This window comes from Sarcophilus harrisii, chromosome 3 (genome assembly GCF_902635505.1).
Source record: "Sarcophilus harrisii chromosome 3, mSarHar1.11, whole genome shotgun sequence".
Taxonomy (NCBI): domain Eukaryota; kingdom Metazoa; phylum Chordata; class Mammalia; order Dasyuromorphia; family Dasyuridae; genus Sarcophilus; species Sarcophilus harrisii.
The window spans coordinates 511,040,445-511,064,627 of NC_045428.1; the positions used below are offsets into that span (position 1 = coordinate 511,040,445).

A 24,183-nucleotide genomic window follows, 5' to 3' on the forward strand; every position below is an offset into this window, starting at 1 on the left:
AAGAAAATCCCAAATAGGGTCATGAAAAGTTGGTCATTACTGGAATGACTGAACAACAACAAAGGAATCTGCCTAAGTAGAAATATTCTATATAGTCTACCAGCTTCCTAATTTATATTAAGTTTCTGTCTTCCTCTCTCAAACAAAACTATTACTGGGGATCTTACCACCAAATATTGTCTACTATTGAAAAGATCCCACGGTAAACAGACAAATGGCTTCCATATGATTTGGATGACAAGATGCATCCATGGAATCATAAAATGAAGAACATTCCTCACTGTTGCACAAAAGTAGGCAGAGTACATTTTGTAATATTTCTCCCAAAATTCAGGTGTTCTAGGGTCTTTAGCAGGAAAGCTGGGGGTTACCTTTTTTAGTTAAAAATCATATGGTAAATACTATGCATACTAGTGACTATAATAATTCACTCATTTATTCATGCAATAAATACATGTCAAGTGTCTTCTATGAACTATTCAGTAGAAACTGGGATAGGAATAGGCATGAAGATATAAATTAGAAACAGTCCCTGTCCTTAGAGAGCTTACAAATGAGCTGTGACTCTAAGACATATAAATATACACTTCTAATATAAACAAGAACATAATGAGTATAGAGAAATATAAAGTTCTAGGATTTTGAATAAGAGCTCATTATCAGTTTTTGAAAGTATAGGGGTAGGATTTAGAAAAGGCTTCAGGGAGTATGTGGCATCTAACCTAGGTCCAGAGGAAAGGTAGGATATGATGGATGATATAGGAGAGGATATTCCAAGTCATTGATTAACCAAGCCAATGCTCCTAGGTATTCAGGCAACCATAATAGCATAACTGATTGAAATAGGTAACTGCAAATAATTCCCTAATAATATATTTTGATTTTCTGCTTCTTCTTCCTTTTGGCAAATGGAGTATTTGCCATTCCAACTTCAGAATGATATGCTTCATTCTATTGAGAGATGGTTTCTATGATTCCTTAGAAATAAAGTTGGCTTTAATTAATATGGATAAAGCACTTTGCAATGCTATTAAGCACTGAGCATTGTTAATATAGCAGAAACATCCCATCTGATTACACATCCAAAAAATTGTTTCTGCATGCATTTCCAAAAATGCATTATGCATTATAGAATTTGCTAGTCTTGCCCCCAGGGGAGATAAGCAATTGACTCATAAAAATGCCTTCAGAGAATAGCCAGAGAGGGAAATAAGGTTCCAAAGAGACCTGTTAGATTGATTCATTTTCACTCTGAATCGCTGTGACATCCACATTCTCCTTGCCCTCACACCATTCTGAATCATATTTCCATGTTTTTATACTGATAACCTAACTAGCCAAATACCTTTCTGAATAGGAATATTAGAGTTGGGCTTCCATAACTGAAGCTAAAGCAAAATGACCTTGATGAATCATTCCCAGATCTTGTTATCTGAAGGGAGGTACCTTGCCCCAAATCTTTCTATTTTCTCCCCACTTCTCTTCCTTATCTCTCTTCTTTCCTCCCTCTCTCCCTGCTATTTCTGTCTCTTTCTCTGTCTCTGTCTTTGTATCTCTCTGTCTCTGTCCATGTCTCTATCTTTTTCTCTCTGTCTCCTTATATCTGTCTCTGTATCTCTCTCTGTCTGTTTTCATCTATTTCTGTCTCCTTATCTTTCTTCTCTATCTCTCTGTTTCTTCATTTCCTCCTCCTCCTCCTCCTCCTCCTCCTTCTCTTCCTCCTCCTCCTCCTCCTCCTCCTCCTCCTCCTTCTCCTTCCTCTTCTTCTTCCTCTTTCTTTCTTCTTCTTCTTCTTCTTCTTCTTCTTCTTCTTCTTCTTCTTCTTCTTCTTCTTCTTCTTCTTCTTCTTCTTCTTCTTCTTCTTCTTCTTCTTCTTCTTCTCTCTCTCTCTCTGCCATTTTCTTTAACTCATTTTACTGATGAGGAAACTCTGTCTCTTTCTTCTCTCTCTGTCTCTGTCTCTCTGTCTTCTTCCTTCCTTCCCCCCCTCTCATTCTTCACCTCCCTTCTTCCCTAATAAACTGGTTAAGTACACATAGTCTGTCCTTATTACTCTTCACATTGCATCTAGACTTCCTCTGCTATGTCCCTGCTTTTCCTTATGAAGTTTCACTTCAGTTTTGGAAAGGACATAGTACAAGCCCCTCAAACTCGGGTCTCTCCCTCTGATTTCATGATTCCTCCTGGAACCTGCATTTAAGGAGAGGATCAGAGTCTGTCATATCTCATACCCCTCCAGGCTGCCCTCCAGATTTCTTCTACCATGCTTGGTATCTTTGTCTCCTCTTACCAGTTTTCATCTTTCTTTTCATGTTTTGTCTTTCACCATTAGAATATAAGTTCCCAGGTCAGGAATTTTCTTTCTCTTTGTATTTATATCTCCACTGTTTAGCACAGAGTAGGTATATGATGATTTTTCTTTATTGAATGCCTTGTGAATATTCACATAGGATTTCCCCAACATATTCACAAGGATATGTTGGGGAAAAAAGTAGTCAAGTATAAAAATAGTTATTAGCAGTATGTTCGCAACTCTATTTGCATAAAGACCCATTATAATGTATCAATGTAAGACAATGGAATAATTCGGAAGGACCTACTTTGATTATTATAATATTATTACGATTATTTGGATACTACAGAAAGAAAGGGGGTAATAACCTAATTTGCATTAAAAAGTCACAAAAATAACTCTCATTATATGAAATAGCTCTTTATCCTTCTTAGGAAAAAAAATTGACATTATTGTCAGAGTGATATTCTGGTTGAATTATATTCCTTTCCATGCTGCTCTCTAGACTTCCGTTACCATGTCCCAGATATTATTGTTGTTGTTCAGTTGGGTCCTACTCTTTGTAACCTCATTTTGGGTTTTCTTGGCAAAGATACTGGAATGGTTTGACATTTCCTTCTACAACTCATTTTACTGATGAGGAAACTGAGGTAAACAGTGTTACATGACTTGTCAATGGTCACACAGCTAGAAAGTATCTGAACTTCTGGATCCTTCATGACTCCAGATCCAAAACCCTATTCACTTCACCACAATTATTGTCCCAAAATTATATATTGTATTGTTTGTATTTTATATGAAATACATACATACCATAAAATATTAATTAGGCACCAACTATGGGCAAAACTCTTCCTTAGGGACTGGAGGACATAAGAAATGTAGATAAACTACAATCCATTTTCTTGAATAGATTGCAATTTTTCAGTAGGAAGTAAGCACTGTTTCTTCCAGGGCAGTAATATGCCATTACATTCATGTACCACAATTTGTCTAGCCATTCCCCAATCGATGGACATCTAATCTAGTACAACACCAGGCTGCCTCTCACAAAATTTATAGAAGTCATTTTGAGGGTTTGTGTGATTATGTATGAACTAGAAATCCCCATAAGAATTTACATGCTTCCTGGTCCTTATTAAATTGCTCTCATCTGTCTTAAGCAAAATTATCTGTGTATTTATTGTGGCTACAGCCCTCAAATATTCTGCAGTCCATTGCTGGAAAGACACTGAGTCAAAAAGGAAATTGACCTTCAACATATTTGGGGAACAAGTGTCTGATGGTTTTAAATTTAGGAGCACTTCTTGCATTTCTGGTAGAGAAAATCAGACAGAACATGTGCTCTAGTTACAATTCCCCTAGAAATCTATGACCTCCAGTATCTTAAAAAGGAAAACAAAACAAAACAAAATTCCTTACAATTTTTTTGGGGGAAAACAAGCTCCTTGAGAGCATGTATTTGTTAAAGTGAATGGCACCTGTAATGCTACAATTATACTCTGAAAAGCTCCTGTGTGGACAGATAATCAAAACAAAAAAAGCATAATGCTGCTAATTTCTCAAAGCACAGAGTAGTGCCCCATCATCACATTTCTATAAATGAGCTGGCCAGTAAGTGAAAATATACAACAATAAACTGAGGAGTATTATACACATTCTTTTTTCCCATTGAGTTTTATTTTTATTCTGAACTTAATACCAAATAAAAGGAACATTTCCATATACACTGTAGAACAGAAGGAGAGGGTTACACATGAGACTCATTCTTGTGAAGCTGATTCACACTAGAGAAAAGAGAGATAAAAAGCACAGACTGTACCTGGTGATCTCTGTATCTGGGAGGAGGCCCATGTGGTAATGGGGGTAGGGAGATGTGAGAAGGAAGCTTTTGTCACACTCCACAGGGGAATAATGCCGGGGAGAAGAAGGTTTCTCACAGAGTTTGTTCACAGTGCTGTAAACGGGTTCAGGAGGCCTAGAGATAAAAGAGGAAAAGAACATGTTGTATGAACAGTTAACAATAATGGGTGGACACCATCAACACCCAGCCTTCCTTTAAAGATAAAGAACAGAATTAGTTTTGGTTGGGTGAAGACAGAATAATAAGCCTTGGGGTCAGGAGAACAGGAGACATGTTCTCCCTCTGACACATACAAGTTGTACAACCATGAGTAAACTGCTTCTCACTGACTGGGTAATTCTTTAATGGTATGAATCAAAGATGAGTTGTTTCTCAGAAGTGGTGGTAGGGGGAATTTCTATACCAAGAATTTCTCCTATTTATCAAATCATAGGCCTGGAGAAAATAAAAAATAAAATAAGACTCCTTGAGCTTTTCAATATTTTTTTCAGAAAACAAATTCTTCTGTTAAGTACATTTTGGTTGACATTGGGAATTACTATGATATTCCACTTGCTCACATATGTACAGTATTAATTACATGATGAGAGAAGAGACTAGAAATTATAAAATACAAAGATCCTCAGGTAAAGAAAATGGGTTTGTTTAAATTATAGAAGAAAGTTAAATGGTAGAAGACATGATAGCATTACTCAACTATTTGGAAGACTACCAAGGAACAGTTACTAGGTGGTTCAGTGGCTACAATGCTGGACCTCACAAAGACCTGAATTCAAATCCAAACTCAGATATTTACTAGCTCCGTGACCCTGAGCAGATCACTTAACCCTATATACCTCAGTTTCCTCATTTGTAAAATGAGCTAGAGAAGGAAATGACAAACTACCTCAGTATTTCTGCCAAGAAAACCCCAAATATGGTTACAGAGAATCAGACACAACGAAAAATAACTGAAAAATATGATGAAATTGAGACTTGCATGCAAATAATTTTATATAAAACACAAACAATACAATTCAATATTTTGGGGCAACACCATGAGGATATAAGATGATGTTCCTCTCTTTGCCCAAAGACAGCTAAACATGAGCCACAGGTGGAAGCTAGAAAGATGCAGAAACTTGGCTGAATAAAAGGAAATAATTTCCTAACAATGACAACCATCCAAAAGTGGGATGCATTGTCTTGGGAGACAGTGAATTTGCTTTCCCTGGAGATTTTCAAGCAGAAATTAGATGATAATTTGTGGAGGATCTGAAAATTCAAGAGAATTATATCTTTAAGAGATAGGAAGGACTTCAGAGTTTATTCAGATCAAAGTCCTCATTTTACAAATGAAGAAACTGATAGCATCCCACCTCCCCATCCCCTTTCCCACCCAAGTTTAGTAGCAAGAGACAGAAATCAATCCAAATCTTTTGAGTTACATTATTGAGACACTTTTTGCTCAGGTAGAACTGTATTACTTTTGAGGTCTTTTCAGACAGTGATTATATGATTTTCCTTATCCATATATCTCATCAACCCCAACACAAAAGATGAAGGCATATAAAGAAAAATTCAGCAAACATTTTAAAGTGAGTATTATTATGGATTGTGTTACATGCCTGGTATCCAAATATTAAATGATATCCAATCCCTGCCCTCAAGAAATTTACAATCTAAAAGGTGGATGTAGTGCTGGGAACCAAGATCCAAAGTACTGTAGGAAAGCATAAGGAAGGAGAGATTATATTCATATCAGGGAAATAGGGCAGCCTTCAAAGAGAATGAATTTTTTTAAGCTGTGTCTTTAAAGAAGTGATTTTAACAGGTAGACATAAAGATCGAATGTGTTCAAACACATGCAAGATGGTCTTTATAGATGCATGTAAATGAGTATGTGTTGGATAAGAGTTGTGATCCACTGAGGTATTTCTTTAAATCACAACATCTCAGAGCTGGAAATGTTCTTAGAGATTATCCCATCAGGGGTTCTTTACCCGAGGTAAGCAACCTTTCAAAACATGGATAATTGCCTTTCAATATACTTGGCTTCCTTTGAAATCCTGTGCATTTTATTTAATGTATTTAAAATATGAGAAAGAATCCAGTCTTGATTAGGTTGTCAAAGGAGTCCATGATATAAAAAAATTTAAGAACTTCTAAATTCCAAGCCAATCACTTCATTTTATGGATGAGAAGGATGAGATCCAATGAGGGGAAGAGATTGTAAGCAAAGCCACTCATTGAATGGGACATTGAATAAGGACCAGAACCCAGGTTTTCTAATTTCTATTCCAGAGCTCTGTTCGTCACATTATGACATGTCCTATTGAAATTTCAGAATGGTTTAAAATGTCCTTTTAAGGCAATACCACCTTAAAAATATAGGAAGATTATGACTTGAATGGTAAGAATGCTAATAATCAGTTGGTAAATTAATTAGCATTTATTAAACACCTATAATATGTGAGACATTCTACAAGAATTGGGGATTTAAAAAAAGTCTGGGGAACAATCCAGGAAGATCTGAATGAGAAGAGTATGTAGGGACAAATGTCTGAGTATTAGTTATTATTCTAAGAAGGCAGAACCAATTAGGACCCCTGAATGGGGGTTGGGTTAGGTTAGGGAATTGGGAATATGAAGAGAACAGATTCTAAGATAAGAATGCAGAAATACCTTTGAATAAAGCACTCTATTACACATTTAAGGAAAAAGGAAGCAAAAGGCAGCTAGAAGAAAACCAAAACCTATCCAATTCAAACTAATGGGCAACTAGTTAATAAAATGTTTGTTGATTTAAATTATTATTATTTCTTAGCACAAATAGCATGTGCTTAATAACTCTCTTATTGGTGAGGCAGTGGGGTTAAATGACTTGCAAGGGCACATAGCTAGTAAGTATTAAATGTTTGAGATCGCATTTGAACTCAGGTCCTCCTCACTCCAAGGCTGATGTTCTATACACTGTGCCATCTAGCTGCTCCAAAGTTTAATAAACCCTTTAACTACCATTTATTTATTTATCCATTATCTATTGATCATTATTATTTCATTATTATTTTTATGTTCATGGAGTTCATAAAAAGTCTTTGGACAAATTGTGGTTGCCAGTTATTATTAATATTGCATTATTATTATTACTTTTGATTAAATTTAAAATTTCATTGCTGCAAGGAATTTTTGTTGTAGAACTTTCTCTACTAATGCACATTAGCATTTCCTATGACTTATGTAGTATTTTTAAAAATAAGTTTTATTGTGAGTCTGCTACCATGATTGTCTTTACTCTAAGAAAGAGATTGCCAAATGACAACCCTTTTATTAAAATGATAACATAATTAATAAAATCATTAAATTACCCAGAAAATTTTTTAAAAGTTTTATTTTCTTCAATAAATAAAAATCTGTCTCAACCCCAGGCTTTCTGACTTCAAGTTAGGTTTTTTCTAAGATATCAAGTTCTGATCTTCAGTACAATTAAAGATAAAGTAATGAGAAGCCGTTAGACAGGCTTTAATTGTCAATATCCCATTTTAGAAACTGATTCGCTACTGATAGGAATCACATGTACAAGCCAAATTCAAAGACAGTAAGATGGCTTAGAGAAATGCAGTCTTTATCAAGGAAAACAGATATTCTTACCCAAGTCCTGGACAGTCTTACTAGATAATCCAAAATAAGGATTCCAGACTTACACAGGCAGAAATTTATAAGTCACATTTGTCAAACAAACCAGTCAGCATTGGCTGGAAGAAAATGAACTGCACAGATATTGTTTGCAAACCTTTTCAGTAGCATTGAGAGGTAATTCAGATGGACAGAAGGAGATCTAAAAGGGGATATATGTCTAATGGAATGAGCTTCCTGATTTTTGGTGATGGTCTTAAAGCATTCTTAAAGCATTCGAGGAAGTCAGTTCTCTTTGCTTGAATTAGTTTTTCTTCATCCAGCAAAGGCAATGACAATCCCAGAGAACAAGTGGCCCAGAGTAGGGCTATGGTGCTAACAAGCAAATGATGTGAAAGGATTTCAGTGATGCAGCTCCCATCCGAGGAAAGACAGACAGACAGACAGACAGACAAAGAGAGACAGAGGCAAAAACAGAGGTCAAGTAAGGAGAAGAGAGTGGGAAGGAGGGAGAAGAAAGATAGAAAGGAAGGAGTAAGAAAGAAGAAGAAGGGAGGCTGGGAAAGGAGGGATAAAGAATGGACTAATTAAAAGCAATTTAAAAATCTATCAGATTTATGAAGCATGATATAGAAGCATGACTTTAAATAAGAGCTCTCAATCCCCCCCCCCTTGCCTTCCCCCCCACCAGCTTCTTCATGTTCATTGTTCAGGTAATTATTGACGAGTAAGATGAGGAGAATAAGAATTAAGGTATCCATTTTTTTTTCACTCAGGTATCTATTGTTGTTTGTCCTTCATTGTCAAAGAGGACCAATGACATTGCAGGGTGGTGTCTTTACTTGCATATGAATTGGATTTAGATGAGACATAATTGCACAAAGTCATCAGCCTCCCTCACTCTTCCAGAGTCATCAAAGTCCAATGACAAGGCAAAAATCACAATGTTTGGTGATGGACTGGGATGCAGTAGTCTGACCCAACTCTAAGCACTCTACCATGGCTTCTTTAGCCATCTTCATGGCCATTAGAACAAATTGTTCTCATTTCCTCATTCCACTGGGGAAAGTCTTCACGTGCTTAGGATACACAACTGTAATGCGGCAAAGGGTTTCAAACCTGTTAGCTACTCTTGATCTGGTTTAGTAAGTCTGCTGAGATAGTTTTTTTTTTTTTTTTTTTTTTTTTTAACCAAGGCTTGGCTGCCCTCCCCTACTTCAGCTTCTTGGAGTTACAGGTGAGACTCATGCCAGGTAGACACCACAGATGGATGAGCAGCTCTAGAAAGGGTTTGGCAAGCCCTCACACTACAAGTGCTAGTCTTTCTCTTCACTCCACCATACTGTTTTTCTTTGTGAAACCAAAAACTCTTCTGGTCTTTCTTGGACCATTAGTGTGATTCAGGAAGGTGAAAAATATTTCTTTGATTCTGATTCTCTACCTGATTGCGCCCACCCCATTCTTTCTGTCTTTTCTCTCTCTTCTCCCTTCCTTCCTTTTCCCTCTCCCTGAATGTCCCCTTCTCCACTCACTCCTTCTCCTTCTCTTCTTTCTCTCAGTCTCTGTTTCCTTTCCATCCTCTCCAAAACATACCTCAAAAAGACAAACACATACTGCTGAAAATTATAAGACTTTCATCTCCTTCTCCCTTTGGAAGTGTTTAAAGGAAACACTATTATTTTCATATTCTGCAGATTTAGTAAATTTCCCTTTTGGAGCTGGCTGCAGTAACTTAGGCTTCAGCTGGTGCCTCCAGTACCTTTGGCAATAGTGACTGCTGAGTTGTATAACATTCAGGATTTATGACTTGACTCTAATCAATTACTCACTGTCTCTACTCTTATTAATCCAGAGATGTAGCACCTGATATTGCAGCTTCATTTTTGCCTGGCACAGAGCTTTTCTTTCCTTCCCAATTGATTTTATTTATTCTTGCCTCCTTCTCTCCCTCCCATTCCCCAGGGCCAAAAACTAAAGAGGACACATATCAAATCCAAACTCTATTTTCTAGATTGTGAGGACACGGGATAACTCCGGGAGAAAAGAAGATTAAAAAAAAAAAATCTTACTAAACTTCTCTTTTTCAAACCCAGAGATAATCAACAAATATTAAAGTCCAAAGTTGATAGTTCTTCTAAGGCTAAATGTTAAGTTACCTATATAGGGAAGAGCTCACACTTTTATAGAAATTCCAAAAGTCTTAGTGCATTTTAAAACTATCACGCTACTTTAAAAAGCTTAAAATTGCACAAAAACTTTTGGGATACCCTATATATAACTTAACAAGCATTTATTTAGCATAAGTTATATGCTCAGCACTCTGTTAGGCACAGGGATGGAAACTAATCTTTACAATCAATAAACATATATTAAGCACTACTATGTGCTAGGTATGGTGGTAAGCACTCAAAAATAGGAAAAAAAAAAGGCAATAGACAGTCCCTGTTCTTAAGGGGCTTATGATCTAATAAAAACAAAACATACAAACAAATATATACAAAGCAAAGTATACACAGGGTAGATTGGAGATAATTAACAAGGGGAAGACTGGAATTAATTAATTAAGTAGGATTGAAGAAAGCTTCCTGTAGAAGAGAGATTTTTATTGGGATTTAAAGGAAGCTAAAGAGGTCAGTAATTGAAGTTGAAAATGAAGAGCATTCCAAGGCATGCTGAAAAGCCAGAGAACTGGAGTGTTATAATCATGTAATAACCAGGAGGCCACACTGGATAGAAGAGTGGGTATTGAGGAATAAGGTGTAAGAAGACTAGAAAGGAAGGAAGGAGAAAGGTTATAAAGGGTTTTGAATGCCAAACAGAGAGCATTTGTTTCGGGACACAACAAAAAGCCATTGTAGTTTCTGGAGAGTTGTGTGTGTTGTGTTGTATTGTATGTGTATGTGTGTGTATGATGATTAAAATTATGCTTTAGGAAAATCACTTTAATGGAAGAATAGGGGATAGATAGGATTGAAGAGAAACTCGGGACCAGAAAACCTACCAACAGCCTTTTTTCAACAATCAAGGCACAAAAATCCAAGGAGGAGAAGAATGCCTTGCAAAACATAATTGGCCACATGGCAAAAGATACAAAAAATTCACTGAAGAAAAGAGGTCATTAAAAAGTAGAATCAGCCAAACTGAAAAGGAAGTACAAAAGCTCACTGAAGAAAATAATTTTATAAAAATTAGAATTGAGCAAGTGAAAGTTAATGACTCTATGAAGCATCAAGGAGCAATAAAACAAAATTAAAAGAATGAAACAATAGAAGATAATGTGAAATATTTCATTGGAAAAACAATTAACCTGAAAAATAGATTCAGGAGAGATAACTTAAAAATTATTAGACTTACTAAAAGCTATGATCAATCAAAGAGATTAACATCATCTTTCAAGAAATCATCAAGGAAAACTGCCTTGATATTCTAAAAGCAGAAGTTAAAATAGAAATGGAAAGAATCCAACAATCACCTCCTAAAATAAATCTTAAAATGAAAACTCCCAAGAATATTATAGCCAAATTCCAGAAGAATCACCTCAAAGAGAAAATATTGGAAGTGGACAGAAAGAAACAATCATGGAACAAAGATCAAAACAACACAAGATTTAGCAGCATCTACATTAGAGGATCAGAGGACTTGAAATATGATAGTCTGGCAGACAAAGGATCTAGGATTACAATAAAAAAAACATATCCAGCAAAAATTGGAAATTCAATGAAATTGAGAACTTTCAAGTATTCTTGGTGAAAAGACCAGAAAATTTGACTTTCAAATATAAGATTCAAGAGAAGCATAAAAAGGTAAACAGAAAAAGGAAATCATAAGATTATGAATGGATTTGAATGCCAGAATATTTATTAGGTATTTGTTCCTGGAGAAAATAGGAAGCCACTGAAATTTACTGAGTAAGAAGGTGACAAGAATGGATCTTCTTTTTAGGAAAATCACTTTGGTGATTGAATGGAAGGTGGATTGGAATAGGGAGTGATTTTAAGGCAGAAAGACCTACCAGTGGGCTATTGTAATAATCTAGGTATTAGTTGATGAGGATCTGCACTAAAATGGTGGCAATGTCAGGGGAGAGAAAATGGCATATTTAAGAGATGTTATAAAGGCGAAACTTCCCAGACTATGGCAACAACCTGGATATGAGGTATGAGAAATAATGCGGAATCCAGGATGATCTCTAGGTTGTGAAACTGAGAAACTGGGGGTTTGCTGGGAATTGATGCCTTCTACAGTAATAGGGAAGGTAGGAGCAGGGGAGTTTTTAGGGAAAATATGTTTTGGACATATTGAGTTTAAGATGTCCACTGAGCATCTAGTTTGAGATATTTGAAGGACCATTGGAGATATGAAACTGGAGATGAATAGAGAGATTGGGTCAGGAAAGGTAGATCTGAGCATCATCATCAGAGAGATGGTAATTAAATCTATAGGAGCTGATAAGATCACCACCTGAAATAATATAAAGGGAGAAGTAAAGAAGGCCTATGACAGAACAATGAATGAAACAAAGAGGAAAACTCTCTAATACTTATTTATTCTTTTTTTTAAACCAAAGATAATTTTCTTTCTCAAGGAAAAGGTAGAACAATAATGATCAGAGAGAGATTCTGAATGAAATAGTAGATTTGAGGTAGGTTCCATTATTATAAATGTTTGAATGAGCATGGTTATAGGAAATTTACCATAGGACTAGGGAAGGACAAATGCTTTATGAATATATATATATATATATATATAACAAGGTAGAGGCTGTGAATCTTCAAGCTATACAACAGTGAGGCTTATTTTGATTATTATTGGCAAATACTAATTAATAATCAATTAACATTTATTAAGTACCCCATATGTTTCAGGCACTATGCTAAATACTGGGCACTATGAAAATAGTTATTAAGGGTAGAGCCTGTAATTAATCAGCTACAACTGAATTCAACTTTAATAGATAAATTGGAATGATGTTAAATAAATGATAATACAGATTCTGTGAAGGAAATTACATACAGTACTGGATCTTTGACTAGAACTGAATTCATTTCCTTATTAGGTTCCACCAGACACCATAGCTTTGCATAGGATAAGTAGTTGTGTTTTCATTCCGATATTGTTTTCTAGGGACTGGAATTCTCTAAATACTTTATTCTCTAATTGGGTAATTTTCCCAAGCAAAGAATATACAAGGCCTTCTAACTGCTCTAATAAGTCACAGAAGAAACAAGAGCTTCCCCTCTTAAACCCAGAGGTATGGGGAATGACCTTCCTCATGGTTAGCAATCTGAGCAGAATCTCATAAGAGAAGTGGGTTTAGATTGCAATTGATGAATTTCAATTGGAATTTGGCTGACTCTTCAAAAGAAACAGAAGCTACCATCACTTCCTATTAGAACACTAAATAGGTATTGCACAGAAAGGGGTTTCACAAGTTTGTTCCTGAATTGCATTTAAATTATGAACCTAGGAATAAGAGAACCTGTTGGAACCAGAAATGAGAGGCCCTTTCTTTTCCATGATAAGCTTCCCAAATTGCTTGGGTTGAAATGGAATGAATTTCTCTATTTCTGATGCTGTACAACTCAGTTTTAACAAGGGACTGATTCCTCACTGGGAGAAAAAAAATACTGATTATATTGACATAACTTCTAATTAAACTAATAAGTCAGTCATCTGAATATTATGCTGTATACTCAGCACCATTTAATATTTTCTTGGCATATAGTAGTCACTTAATAAATGCCTGTTCAACTGAATTATTTAGTTTGCATATAAATGACTTTGTTAACCTATCTACAGAATTATCTTCATTTCCCTGGATATATGTTGATAATTTCAGATTATTAAGACAAAAAAGTACTGAGGGACTCAGTACAAGAGAGGCGACAATTTAATGAAGTTGGTTATAGAAGAAGGAGGAGGAGGAAGAGGGGGAGGAGGAGGAGGAGCAGGAGGAGGAGAAGGAGGAGGAAGAAGATTGAATCTGAAATCAGGAACCACCTAAAGCTGAATTCCACCCTTCCCCCCCCCCCCCAGTCATCCACTAGCCTTCTGACCTTTAATTATTTAAACTTTCTCAAGCTCAGTTTCCTCATATGCAATATGAGAATAATAATAACATCTACTTCAGAGAAGTAGTATGACCATAAAATGAGATTACGTATGTATAGAGCTTTGCAAACTCTAAATTTCTCTATAAATGCTATTATTACTATTATTACATGGAAAGAACATTGGACAATACTATATGATGACCAATTCTGATGGAATTGGCCATCCTCAGCAATGAGATCAACCAAATCATTTCCAATGGAGCAGTAATGAACTGAACCAGCTATGCCCAGCGAAAGAACTCTGGGAGATGATTAAAAACCATTACATTGAATTCCCAATCCCTATATTTTTGCCCACTTGCACTTTGGATTTCCATCACAGGCTAATTGTACAATATTTCAGAGTCTGATTCTTTTTGTACAGCAAAATAATGGTTTGGTCATGTATACTTATTGTGTATCTAATTTATATTTTAATATATTTAACATCTACTGGTCATCCTGCCATCTGGGGGAGGGAGTGGGGGGGGGGGTAAGAGGTGAAAATTGGAACAAGAGGTTTGGCATTTGTCAATGCTGTAAAGTTACCCATACATATAACCTGTAAATAAAAGGCTATTAAATTTAAAAAAAAAAAAAAAGGAAAGAACATTGGACCTGGAGCCAGGAGGGACCTTGGTCCAAAAGTTGACTCTGACACTAGTTGGGTGACTTAGACTTCAACTTCCTTTATTATTGTGAGACTGGGGATACAAATAACATTTTTTTTTTAAAGTGAAGTGATCTAATCACATTTTAAGGGCAGAGATTTAATCTAATCTTTTTAAGGGAAAAGATCTAATATCAGAAAAAGTAGAGGGAAAAGAACAGAAAAAAAAACCCCAGAAGTTTTCCTCCTATAAACTGGCCAAGACTCCTTTGAAAGTTCCTTTGCAGGATCATGGGATCCTGGGTGCTTCACATTCCAGTCCTCTTCTATATCCCCTGGCTCCTTGTACTGTAGATTGATTATGACTCTGTCCCACAGAGATCTATTGGTCTCTTGAATCCTGGTCTGCCCTCCAGAAAACAAACATCACTTCCCCAGAAGCAGGCCAGCCATACATAAACTGTGTTGTTACCAATGTTTATTTGCAAAGTAGGCAAAACAGAGAAGGACACATTTTGCAGCTTAGATGCATCTGCACAGATTCAGCACAATGGCATTAGATAAATGATGATTCAGATTCAGGAAGGTAAAGAATGTAGGGGAAGGGAATATACATTTTATAGAATGCGTACTGTTCTAATCATACAAAAATCTCATTTTATCTTTACCACAACCTTGCAAAGTAGATGCTATTATGGTCTGCCTTTTATAGTTGAGGAAAATGAGTCAAACAGCAGTTAACCTTTGCCCAATGTCACACAAGAAGTATAGACCTGAGGTTGTAATTGGTTTCAGATTTTCTTGAGTTCAGGCCCAGTGCTCTATCTACTTATGCTCATCATTTTCTTTTTCTCAAAAGAAGTGTTTGTAAGCCACTCATAAACTCCTTAGACTTATAAAAATGAGATGGATCCATTAATCAGCCTATTCTAGATCAACCATTAAAAGATTGAGCATGTGGTAGGCAGCTCGGTGGTACAGTGGATAGAGAACCTGCTGAAGATCAGAGATGAAAACCAGCCTCACACATTTATTTGCTGTGTGACCCTGAGCAGGTCACTTAACCCTGTCTGACTCACTTCCTCATCTGTAAAATGGGGACACACTAGAGAAAGAAATGGCAAATTACTCCAGTATCTCTCCCCAAAGAAAACTTGTCTTGGGATCATGAGTCAGACAAAACTGAACAATAATGACAAGGTTTCAAATAAGGTATAACTCATTACCATTTAAAGACTGAAAGAGAAGTGGTATCAAATATATCAGGAGATGTGATGACCGTGTTAGTACCCTGGATACTTTAGAATCAGCTGGAGTCAGGAAAAGCAAAAATCTTTGATTTTTATTCTTTATGGACAAGAGCAGAATCGTGATACGAATCTGGCCAGGGGTCACTCTGGCTTTCTTACTCCACCCTTTTCTCCCTCCTCCTCATCTCTCTATACACCAACAGATTGAGCCCACACAGAATAATGGGGTGGGCCATTTTCCAAGCAAATGCTGATAGAGTATTGCCCAATTGGTAATTAGCCTTAAGTGCTTGCTTGTCCAAACCTCAGTGCATCTGCTCACTTTCAGCCCTTTACAAGGAAAAAGACAGGAGAGAAAATAGGTCATGTGGAGAAGAGGGCAAATGATAGCATACTTCATATTCCAGTGGATTTCCTTCTATGCCAAGAGAGCTAGAAGATTAAAAGGTCTTAGCATGAGCTAAAAGGGATGTCTAAAGACATCAAGTTCAAACTTCTCAATCATGGATAAGGAAACTGAGGTGGGGTGAAGTAATCTGTCCAATGTCACATAGGACAGTAGGTAGGATTTGAACTCGGGTCCTCTGATTCCATGACCAGGGAGCTTTCCACTACTGTAGTGCTCCCAAAGATGTGTGGGAAGCAAGAGCCACATAGGGTAAGAGAATGGAGTGGAAAAACATCACCCACTTGCTAATCAATGAGAGAGATATCTACTTAATTTGGGAACCTGGGCAATTCATTTAATGTCTGTTCTCCCTTATTCATTAGAGAAAGAAATGACAAGCCACTCCAGTATCTTTGCCAAGGGAAAAAAAAATAAACCTTTGAGCAGCATTGGTATTTTATAGTCCACAGGATTACAAAGAGTCAGACACAACAGGTAGACTGAATAACAACTGATATCGATAAGAAACCGACCTTCTGAAGTCAGTGAAATTAGGTGCAAAATGAGGACATTTCCCTTCTAACTTAGATAATGAGTTAGAGTCTAATCCTCTCATTCCACAAATGAAGAAACTGTGATTCAGAAAGTCATATTAAGAGTAAATATTTGAGGCAGGATCTGAACCTATGTTCTCTTTATTCTTAAGAGAAGTGTTTTATCTATTACAAAGAAAACATATTAAGGGTAGGCAAGAGGACATTTGGCAGCTGATTGGATATGTGATGAGAGAGCCAGAAAGTCTGGTGAAGTTCCCTGGTTGAGAGAATCAGTAGTTAGAATCTTAAAATGAGGTATAATTAGTGGTGGCGATCCTGATAATTTTGCATTTTTATCTTTTTTTCTTTAATTTTCCTTGGCATTTTTATTTAAAGTTTTGAAATTCTATCTTTCCTTCTTCCCCTCCCCTTCCCTGAGATGGTAAATAATCAGATGTAAGTAATGCATGTGCAATTATGTAAAACATTTCCATAGTCATTTTGTACAAGGAAACTCAAATAAAAGGAAAAAATAAGAAAGACTAAAGCATGCTTAAGTCTGTATTCAATTAATATCAATTCTTTCTCTGGAGGCAGATTGTATGCTTCATCATTAGTCTTTTGGGGATTATCTTGTATCATTGTTTTGCAGAGTATACTGAAATCATCCACAATTCTTCATAAAATAATTAGCTGTTATGGTATACAGCATTCTCCTGGTTCTGTTCACTTTACTATGTATTAGTTTGTGTAGGTCTTTCTAGTTTTTTTTTTCTGAAATCATCCTGCTTGTCATTTCTTATAGCACAATAATATTTCACTATAATCATATAACACAGCTTGTCTAGCCATTCCCCAGTTGATAGAAATCCCTTTGATTTCTAATTATTAACCATCACAAAAAACTGCCAAAATTTTTATGCAAATAATTTCTTTCCCCTTTCCATTTAGTTGTCTTTGACATATAGACTCAGTAGAGCTTTATTTTTCTCTTTGGTTCTATAATCAATCTGATAGATGGTTAAGTGGTACCTCAGCATTGTTTTAAATCTTCATTTCTCTAATCAATAGTTATTTAGATCATTTTTTTTATATGCCTATAGATATATTTGATACCTTTGTGTGAAAACTGCCTGTTCATATCCTTTGGCCATCTAACAATAGGGAAATGACTTGTATTCTTATAAGTTTGAATTAGTTCTCTATATATTTGAGAAATGAGGCCTTTATCAGAGCTATCTATCTATATCAAAAAATCCTTCTCCCCAGTTTTCTGCTTTTCCTATACTTTTAGTTGCATTGATTTTGTTCAGGCAAAAACTTTTTCAATTTTATATTATCAAAAGTATCTATCTTACATTTTATAAAGCTCTTTATATTTTCTGTGGTGCTAAATTCTTCTCAGTCACAATAATGAAAGATAAACCCTTGCATTCTCTTTTAATTTGCTTATAATATCACATTTATGTGTAAATCGTGTATCTATTTTGAACTTATTTTAGTATATGGTATGTTATGTTGGCCTACACCTAGTTTCTGCTATACTATTTTCCAGTTTCCCCAGCAATTTTAGTCAAATAATGAGTTTTGCTCCAAAAAGTTGGATTTTTTGGATTTATCAAATATTGTCATTTACTTTAATTTGTATTGTTGATATAATAATATAATTTCTGGGTTTTGTTGTTCTTATTGACAAAGTTAATTATGCTGATAGTTTTTCTAATTTTGAGCAACCCCTGAATTTCTTTAATGAAGTTGTTGATTTTTTTCTATTATTTGTTATTGATCTACTTATTTTTAGAATTGGATTATTTAATTTTCAATTAATTTAAAATTTCTCTTTCTATTATTCATTATGGAGCATTAATTTTTATTGTATTATGATCTGAATTTACTATTTCAACTTTCTACATTTGGTTGTGAAATTTTTATCATGGTCATTTTTTGTTTAGGTACCACATACTGCAGAGAAAAAGGTCCATTTCCTTTATATTCCTATCCAATTTTCTCCAAAGATCTGTCTTATCTAACTTTTCCGGAGTTTTTAATCTCCTTCACTTCTTTCTTGTTTTTTATTCCTTATATATATATATTGTTCTGACAGGGGAAAGCTGAAATTCCCCCACTAATATGATTTTATGATTTTACTATCTATTTCCTCATGCAACTCATTTGACTTCTTAAAAAATTTACATGCTATACTATTTGGTGTATACATGTTTAGTACAGATATGACTTCATTGTCTAGTTACTTTTCAACAAGGTACAGTTTCCTTTTTTTCTCTTTTAATTAGATCTAATTTTACTTTTCCTTTGTCTGAGATAATGATTGCTACAGCTTCTTTCTTTGTTTTAGTTGAACTGCAATATATTATGCTCCAGCCACTTTACACTGTATGTATCTCTCTGTTTCAAATGTGTTTCTTGTAAATAAAATATTGTAGAATTCTGTTTTCTAATCCATTCTGCTATCAATGGATGAGTTCATCCCATTCACATTTATTGCTGTAACTGTGTATTTCCTCTATGTTATTTTTCATTTATTTATCCCTTCTCTCTTTTATCTCCACCCTTTCCTTCTCACAAATGTTTTATTATTCTGATCACTGTCTTCCCAATTATAACCCTCCATCTTATCAGTTCCCTCTCTCCCTTCAATGATCCCCACACCTTTTTACTTCCTTATAAGATAAGGTAGGTTTACATATCCAACTGAGTGTTAACATTATTCCCTCTTAGAACCAATTTTGATAAGAGAAAAGTTTAAGCTTTGCCCACCAAATCTTTCCCTTTCCTTGCCTCTCCCTGCTCCTCTGAAATAGAAGTTGAAGTTCTAAAAGGCATTTACCCGAGTTATACAATTAAGAGATGTAAGATCAGGGAATCAAACACAGATTTTCTAATAAATAAAATAAAATAAAAACCCTCAAGAAAAATTAAATTGAGAGAGAGAGAGAGAGAGAGAGAGAGAGAGAGAGAGAGAGAGAATTCTTCAATGATTCAATCTGTATTCAGATATATTCAGGCCTTCTCTGGGTATGGATAGTATTTTTCATCAGAAGTTCTTCAGAATAGTCATGGAAAATTATAGTACTAAGAACAGCAAAGTCATTTGTAGCTGGTCATTCCAGAACATTGCTATTACTTTGTATACTATCATAGAGGACTTTCCAGGTTTTTTATTTTTCTGAGAGCATCCTGCTCATTGTTTTCCATAAAATGATAACATTTCAACACAAACACATATTGCAGTTTATTGAAGTATTGCCCAACTGATGGGTATCTCCTCAATTTCCATTTTTAGCCCTGAGAAGAAAGCTGCTACAAATATTTTTTTGTACATATAAATCATTTCTTCCCCTTTTTGAATCTGTTTTGGTCATCATATCAAGTAGTGGTGCTGTTAGGTCAAAGGGTATGCGTGAACTTATAGCCCTTTGATGCCCTCTGATTCTTTAATATGAAAGCTGTCAATTTCTGTGTAATTCTGACTCTAGCTCCATAATATTTAAATTGTTTTTTTTTTTTTTTTTTTTGGCTGCTTTTGGCAATTCTTTCTATTTGATCTGTGAGTATTGGAATTTACTATTATGTTTATGGAGTTTTCCTTTTCAGATCTCTTTTAGGTAGTGATCAGCAGATTCTTTCAACTTTTATTTTGTTAGACTGGTTCTAAGATATTAGGACAATTTTCTTGAAAGGTTTTTTACAGGCTATTTTCTTGATCATGACTTCCAGGTAAGCCAATAATTTTTATGTTCTTTCTCCTGTATCTATTTTCTAGATCAGTTGTTTTTCCAATGAGAAAATGTACAATTTCTTCTTTTTTTTAAAACTTTTTTGATATCGTTTTATCAATTATTTGGGGGTTTTATGCTTTTTTTATTTACAAAACATATGCATGGGTAATTTTTCAACACTGATCTTTTGCAAAACCTTTTGTTCCAAATTTTCTGCTCCTTCCCCTCAACCCCTCCTCTAGCTGGCAGATAGTCCAATGCATGTTAAATATATCATGTGTGTTGTTCCAATCATTCGTTTTTGGTTTGTCAGCAATGGGATCAAGGCCTCAGCGGTGATTTGTACTGGGGATAGGGTCACTAGGATGAGCCTTATTTACATATTCTGCTCACTTGCCTAGGGTGCTGCTACCTTGCAGGATGGCAGGGCCTCCTATTGCATTCCCCTAGTCTTGAAACCTTGCCGCAAGTTCCCTACTATGAGACTAGTTGGCTGCTGCTATTTTTCTTAGACCTCAATGAAACACCGAGTGAAACAAACCTTTCCTTCTTTGCTGGGAAGCTGCTTTCCTGCTCCTAGATCAATTCTAGGTGGATTCTAGGTATTTGGAGGGGAATTTTGGAAGACTTAAGAAGGTTCTTTTTTTAACCATACTATCTTGACACTGGAGGTTCTTGTGTATTATTCTCTAAATTATAATTCTGTGCCAAACAAAATGCTATGCCTTATAAAGGAGAAACTGAATAAATACTTGTAATAAGACCTATTTTGCAGACTCAAATTTCACCATTAAAAGGAGGTAAGAGACAGGAAATTTCCTCCTGACTTCCACAGTAGTCATCTCTCCTTATTTAAAGATTTCATAGCACTTGGGCTTCTCCTTTGTACTTATCATACTTTCTCTTTCTATTATAGTGTTTGTGTGTATTTATCTGCTTCTTGATTCTATTGTGAGTAGCTTGAGAGCAGACTGTGTGCCATATTTACTTTTGTATCCCAGGGTCCAGAAAACCACAGATGCTTCATAATTATTTATTGAAAATGTGATTTCAGAAAGAATTAGGTATAATAACTTCCAATTACCTTCTATTCTGAGGTTTGGAATAAATCACTTTCCTTATAATGCCTCTGTGAAGTGCAGGTAATATCACATTCCCTCTCTCTCTTTCCTCTTCTCTCCTCTCCTCTCCTTTCCTCTCCTCTCTTCTCCTCTCCTCTTTTTTCCCCTCTTCTCCTTTTCCCTCCCCTTCTCTCCTCAACTCTCCTGTCCTTTGCTCTTCTCTCCTCTTCTTCCTCTCCTTTCTTCTCCTGTCCTCTCCTTTTCTTTCCTCTTCTCTTCTTTCTGTTCTCCATCTCTTTCTTTTCTTTTCTTTTCCTATCCTTCTTTCCTCTCCTCCTCTCCTTTCCTTTACTTTCCTCTGCTCTTCTCTCCTCTCCTGAACTCTCCTCCCTTCTCCTCTCCTCTCTTTTCCTTTTCTTGACTCTCTGCCTTTCTCTGAAGTAAAAGTTGAAGATCTAAAAGGTTCCAATATATCAGGACAGTTTTCTTTGATAATTTCTTGAAAAATGTTGTATAGGCTATTTTACTAATCATGACTTTCAGGTAGTCCAATAATTTTTATATTCTCTCTCTTGTATTTATTTTCTAAATCAGTTTTGCCTTCACTCTTTACTGGTTGTGCAATCTAGGACAAGTTGTTCAACCTCTCAGAATTTCTATTTCCTTATATTTAAATATTTATTTAAAGTATGAATAACCTGAGTACCAAGAAGTAAGACTTATCCAACAGTCAAGGAAATGGTCTAATGAAGTAGTAAGGATGACATTTAAAGACAGACATTAGTATAGACTGCAATAACATCTATGAACTAATAAATGGGTCAGAGGAAGAGCTCCATTAATTTTGATGAGTCCATTACAGGGAGTTCTTGAAAAGACTTTGATCAGAATTGCAAGGGATTAAAAAACATTGATAGACTGAAATTTCTTCTGGTGAAGGGAACAGTCATGGAAATAACATGAATCACACTGAAATGAAGAAAGAACACTGGCCTAAATATAACACAAGTCTTATGATAAATAACAAGCATACTTGTTTCAGAAAAATCTATAAAGACATATATGAACTGATACAAAATGTATTGAGCAGAACCAGAAGACTATTGTACACAGAACAAGCAATAAGATCTGATGATCACTATGAATAACTTGGCTATTTTTGGCAACACAATGATTCCAAACAATTCCAAAGGATTAATGATGAAAAATGCTATCCACCTTTAAAGAAATAACTGACAGAACTTGGGGGATGCTATTTTCATTTTCTTTATTTTTTCAATTTTTCTTTTGAACCATTTCTTCTTTAAAAACATGATTAATATAGATATCAGAAGAAGCAAGAACACTTTCAAGTTCTCGGGAAAGAATTTTGGAATTAATTGTGTGGCATAGGAAACATTGGCAAGGGACTGTACAGCATGGCATGCTTACATCAAAAAAGGCATTATTCTTTGCACTATATGTACAAAGCAGAATTGAAGTAGATCAAAAGAAGTACAAGATGCTCAAATTTAGAGAATCTATCCAAAATGTTAGCGTAGACTATTTGTTTCCAACTCATGCTAGAACATTTTGAGCTTATATTAGTCTGATTAGCCACTGTCAGACACACATTCCAACACAGAGATGCCATTTTGGTCCTCTTTGAGAATGAAGGACAACAACTAATATGATTTTTGCTTGATTGAAAATATATAATCTATATCAAATTGCTTATTGTTAGGGAAGATTGAGGTGAGGAAGAGAGAGAAAAAAATTTGCAACTCAGATTACTGAAATGAATGTGAAAAAATTATCTTTACATATAACTGGAGGAAGTAAAATATAATTTTAAAAAATGAAAAATAATGTACCATTTACTAATATATATATGATACTGGTTAATATGCATTATATAGGTGGAAATTTGGACCCTGATTCCTTAACACATATTTTGTTCTTGTCCTAGTTGACATTTACATGCAAACGATTATATTTTCTTGAAGAACCTTATCAACCCCCTCATATAATTCTTGTGTGTGTATATATATGGGTGTGTGTGTGTATGTGTGTGTGTGTATTTAAATAGTCACTGAAATAAATGTGGGGTACAGACGCACAATTGAATTTAACAGTGGTTGAAAGGAAATTTCAGATCTTAAATCAATTATTTTCCTGGGACTAAAGAGCTGGAACCTGCATCTGGGAAAGCTATAGAAAGAATAGACTCAATTTTAACATGGTGCATTTTATTCGCTTTTGTAGGGTTTCTGTATAAGTGTGGTAATTCATAGCCTTATTCACTGAAAAAACCCTCCCTCCATTCAAGTCATGGAGTGGCTTTCAAAGTCACTAAAGGCCTGTAGATAGCAGTTTTGAATAATAGCTGGTCCAAGAAAATCTAGATAAGGGAAAACTTCAAAATAGTAACTGAAACTAGTGTCTATAAGAGAGATTCATATTTGATATGACATAACCAATGAATAAGAGAAATGAAGCATATAGTAAAAATCAGAACTATGGAATCAGCATAAGATATGGGCAAAATGAGGGAAATAATTGACCTTGAGAACTTGTGCCCTAGCAATATAGGGTTCTTGTCCTTGTCCATGACATTTTCAGTCCTATGAATTCTCATTAAGTCCTTTTCTTCCTTTAAGATACAAGTCAAGCACCATCTTCTTCATGAAGCCTTTCCTCATCTCCCTAACTGCTAGTGCCCTCCTCATTAAGTTATATTTAATGCTTTGTACTT

At 35.3% G+C, this 24,183-nt stretch overlaps 1 protein-coding gene across 7 annotated transcripts in view; it reads right to left on the reverse strand.

The window, feature by feature from the left end:
• Positions 1 to 24,183, reverse strand: part of DLG2 (discs large MAGUK scaffold protein 2) — a 1,520,398-nt gene that overhangs the window by 576,186 nt on the left and 920,029 nt on the right. For all 7 annotated transcript variants that reach the window (XM_031963714.1, XM_031963717.1, XM_031963716.1 and 4 more), the window contains one exon: positions 4,116 to 4,271. In XM_031963714.1, coding sequence (XP_031819574.1) covers positions 4,116 to 4,271 — 156 coding nt within the window. The remainder of the gene's footprint in view (positions 1 to 4,115; positions 4,272 to 24,183) is intronic.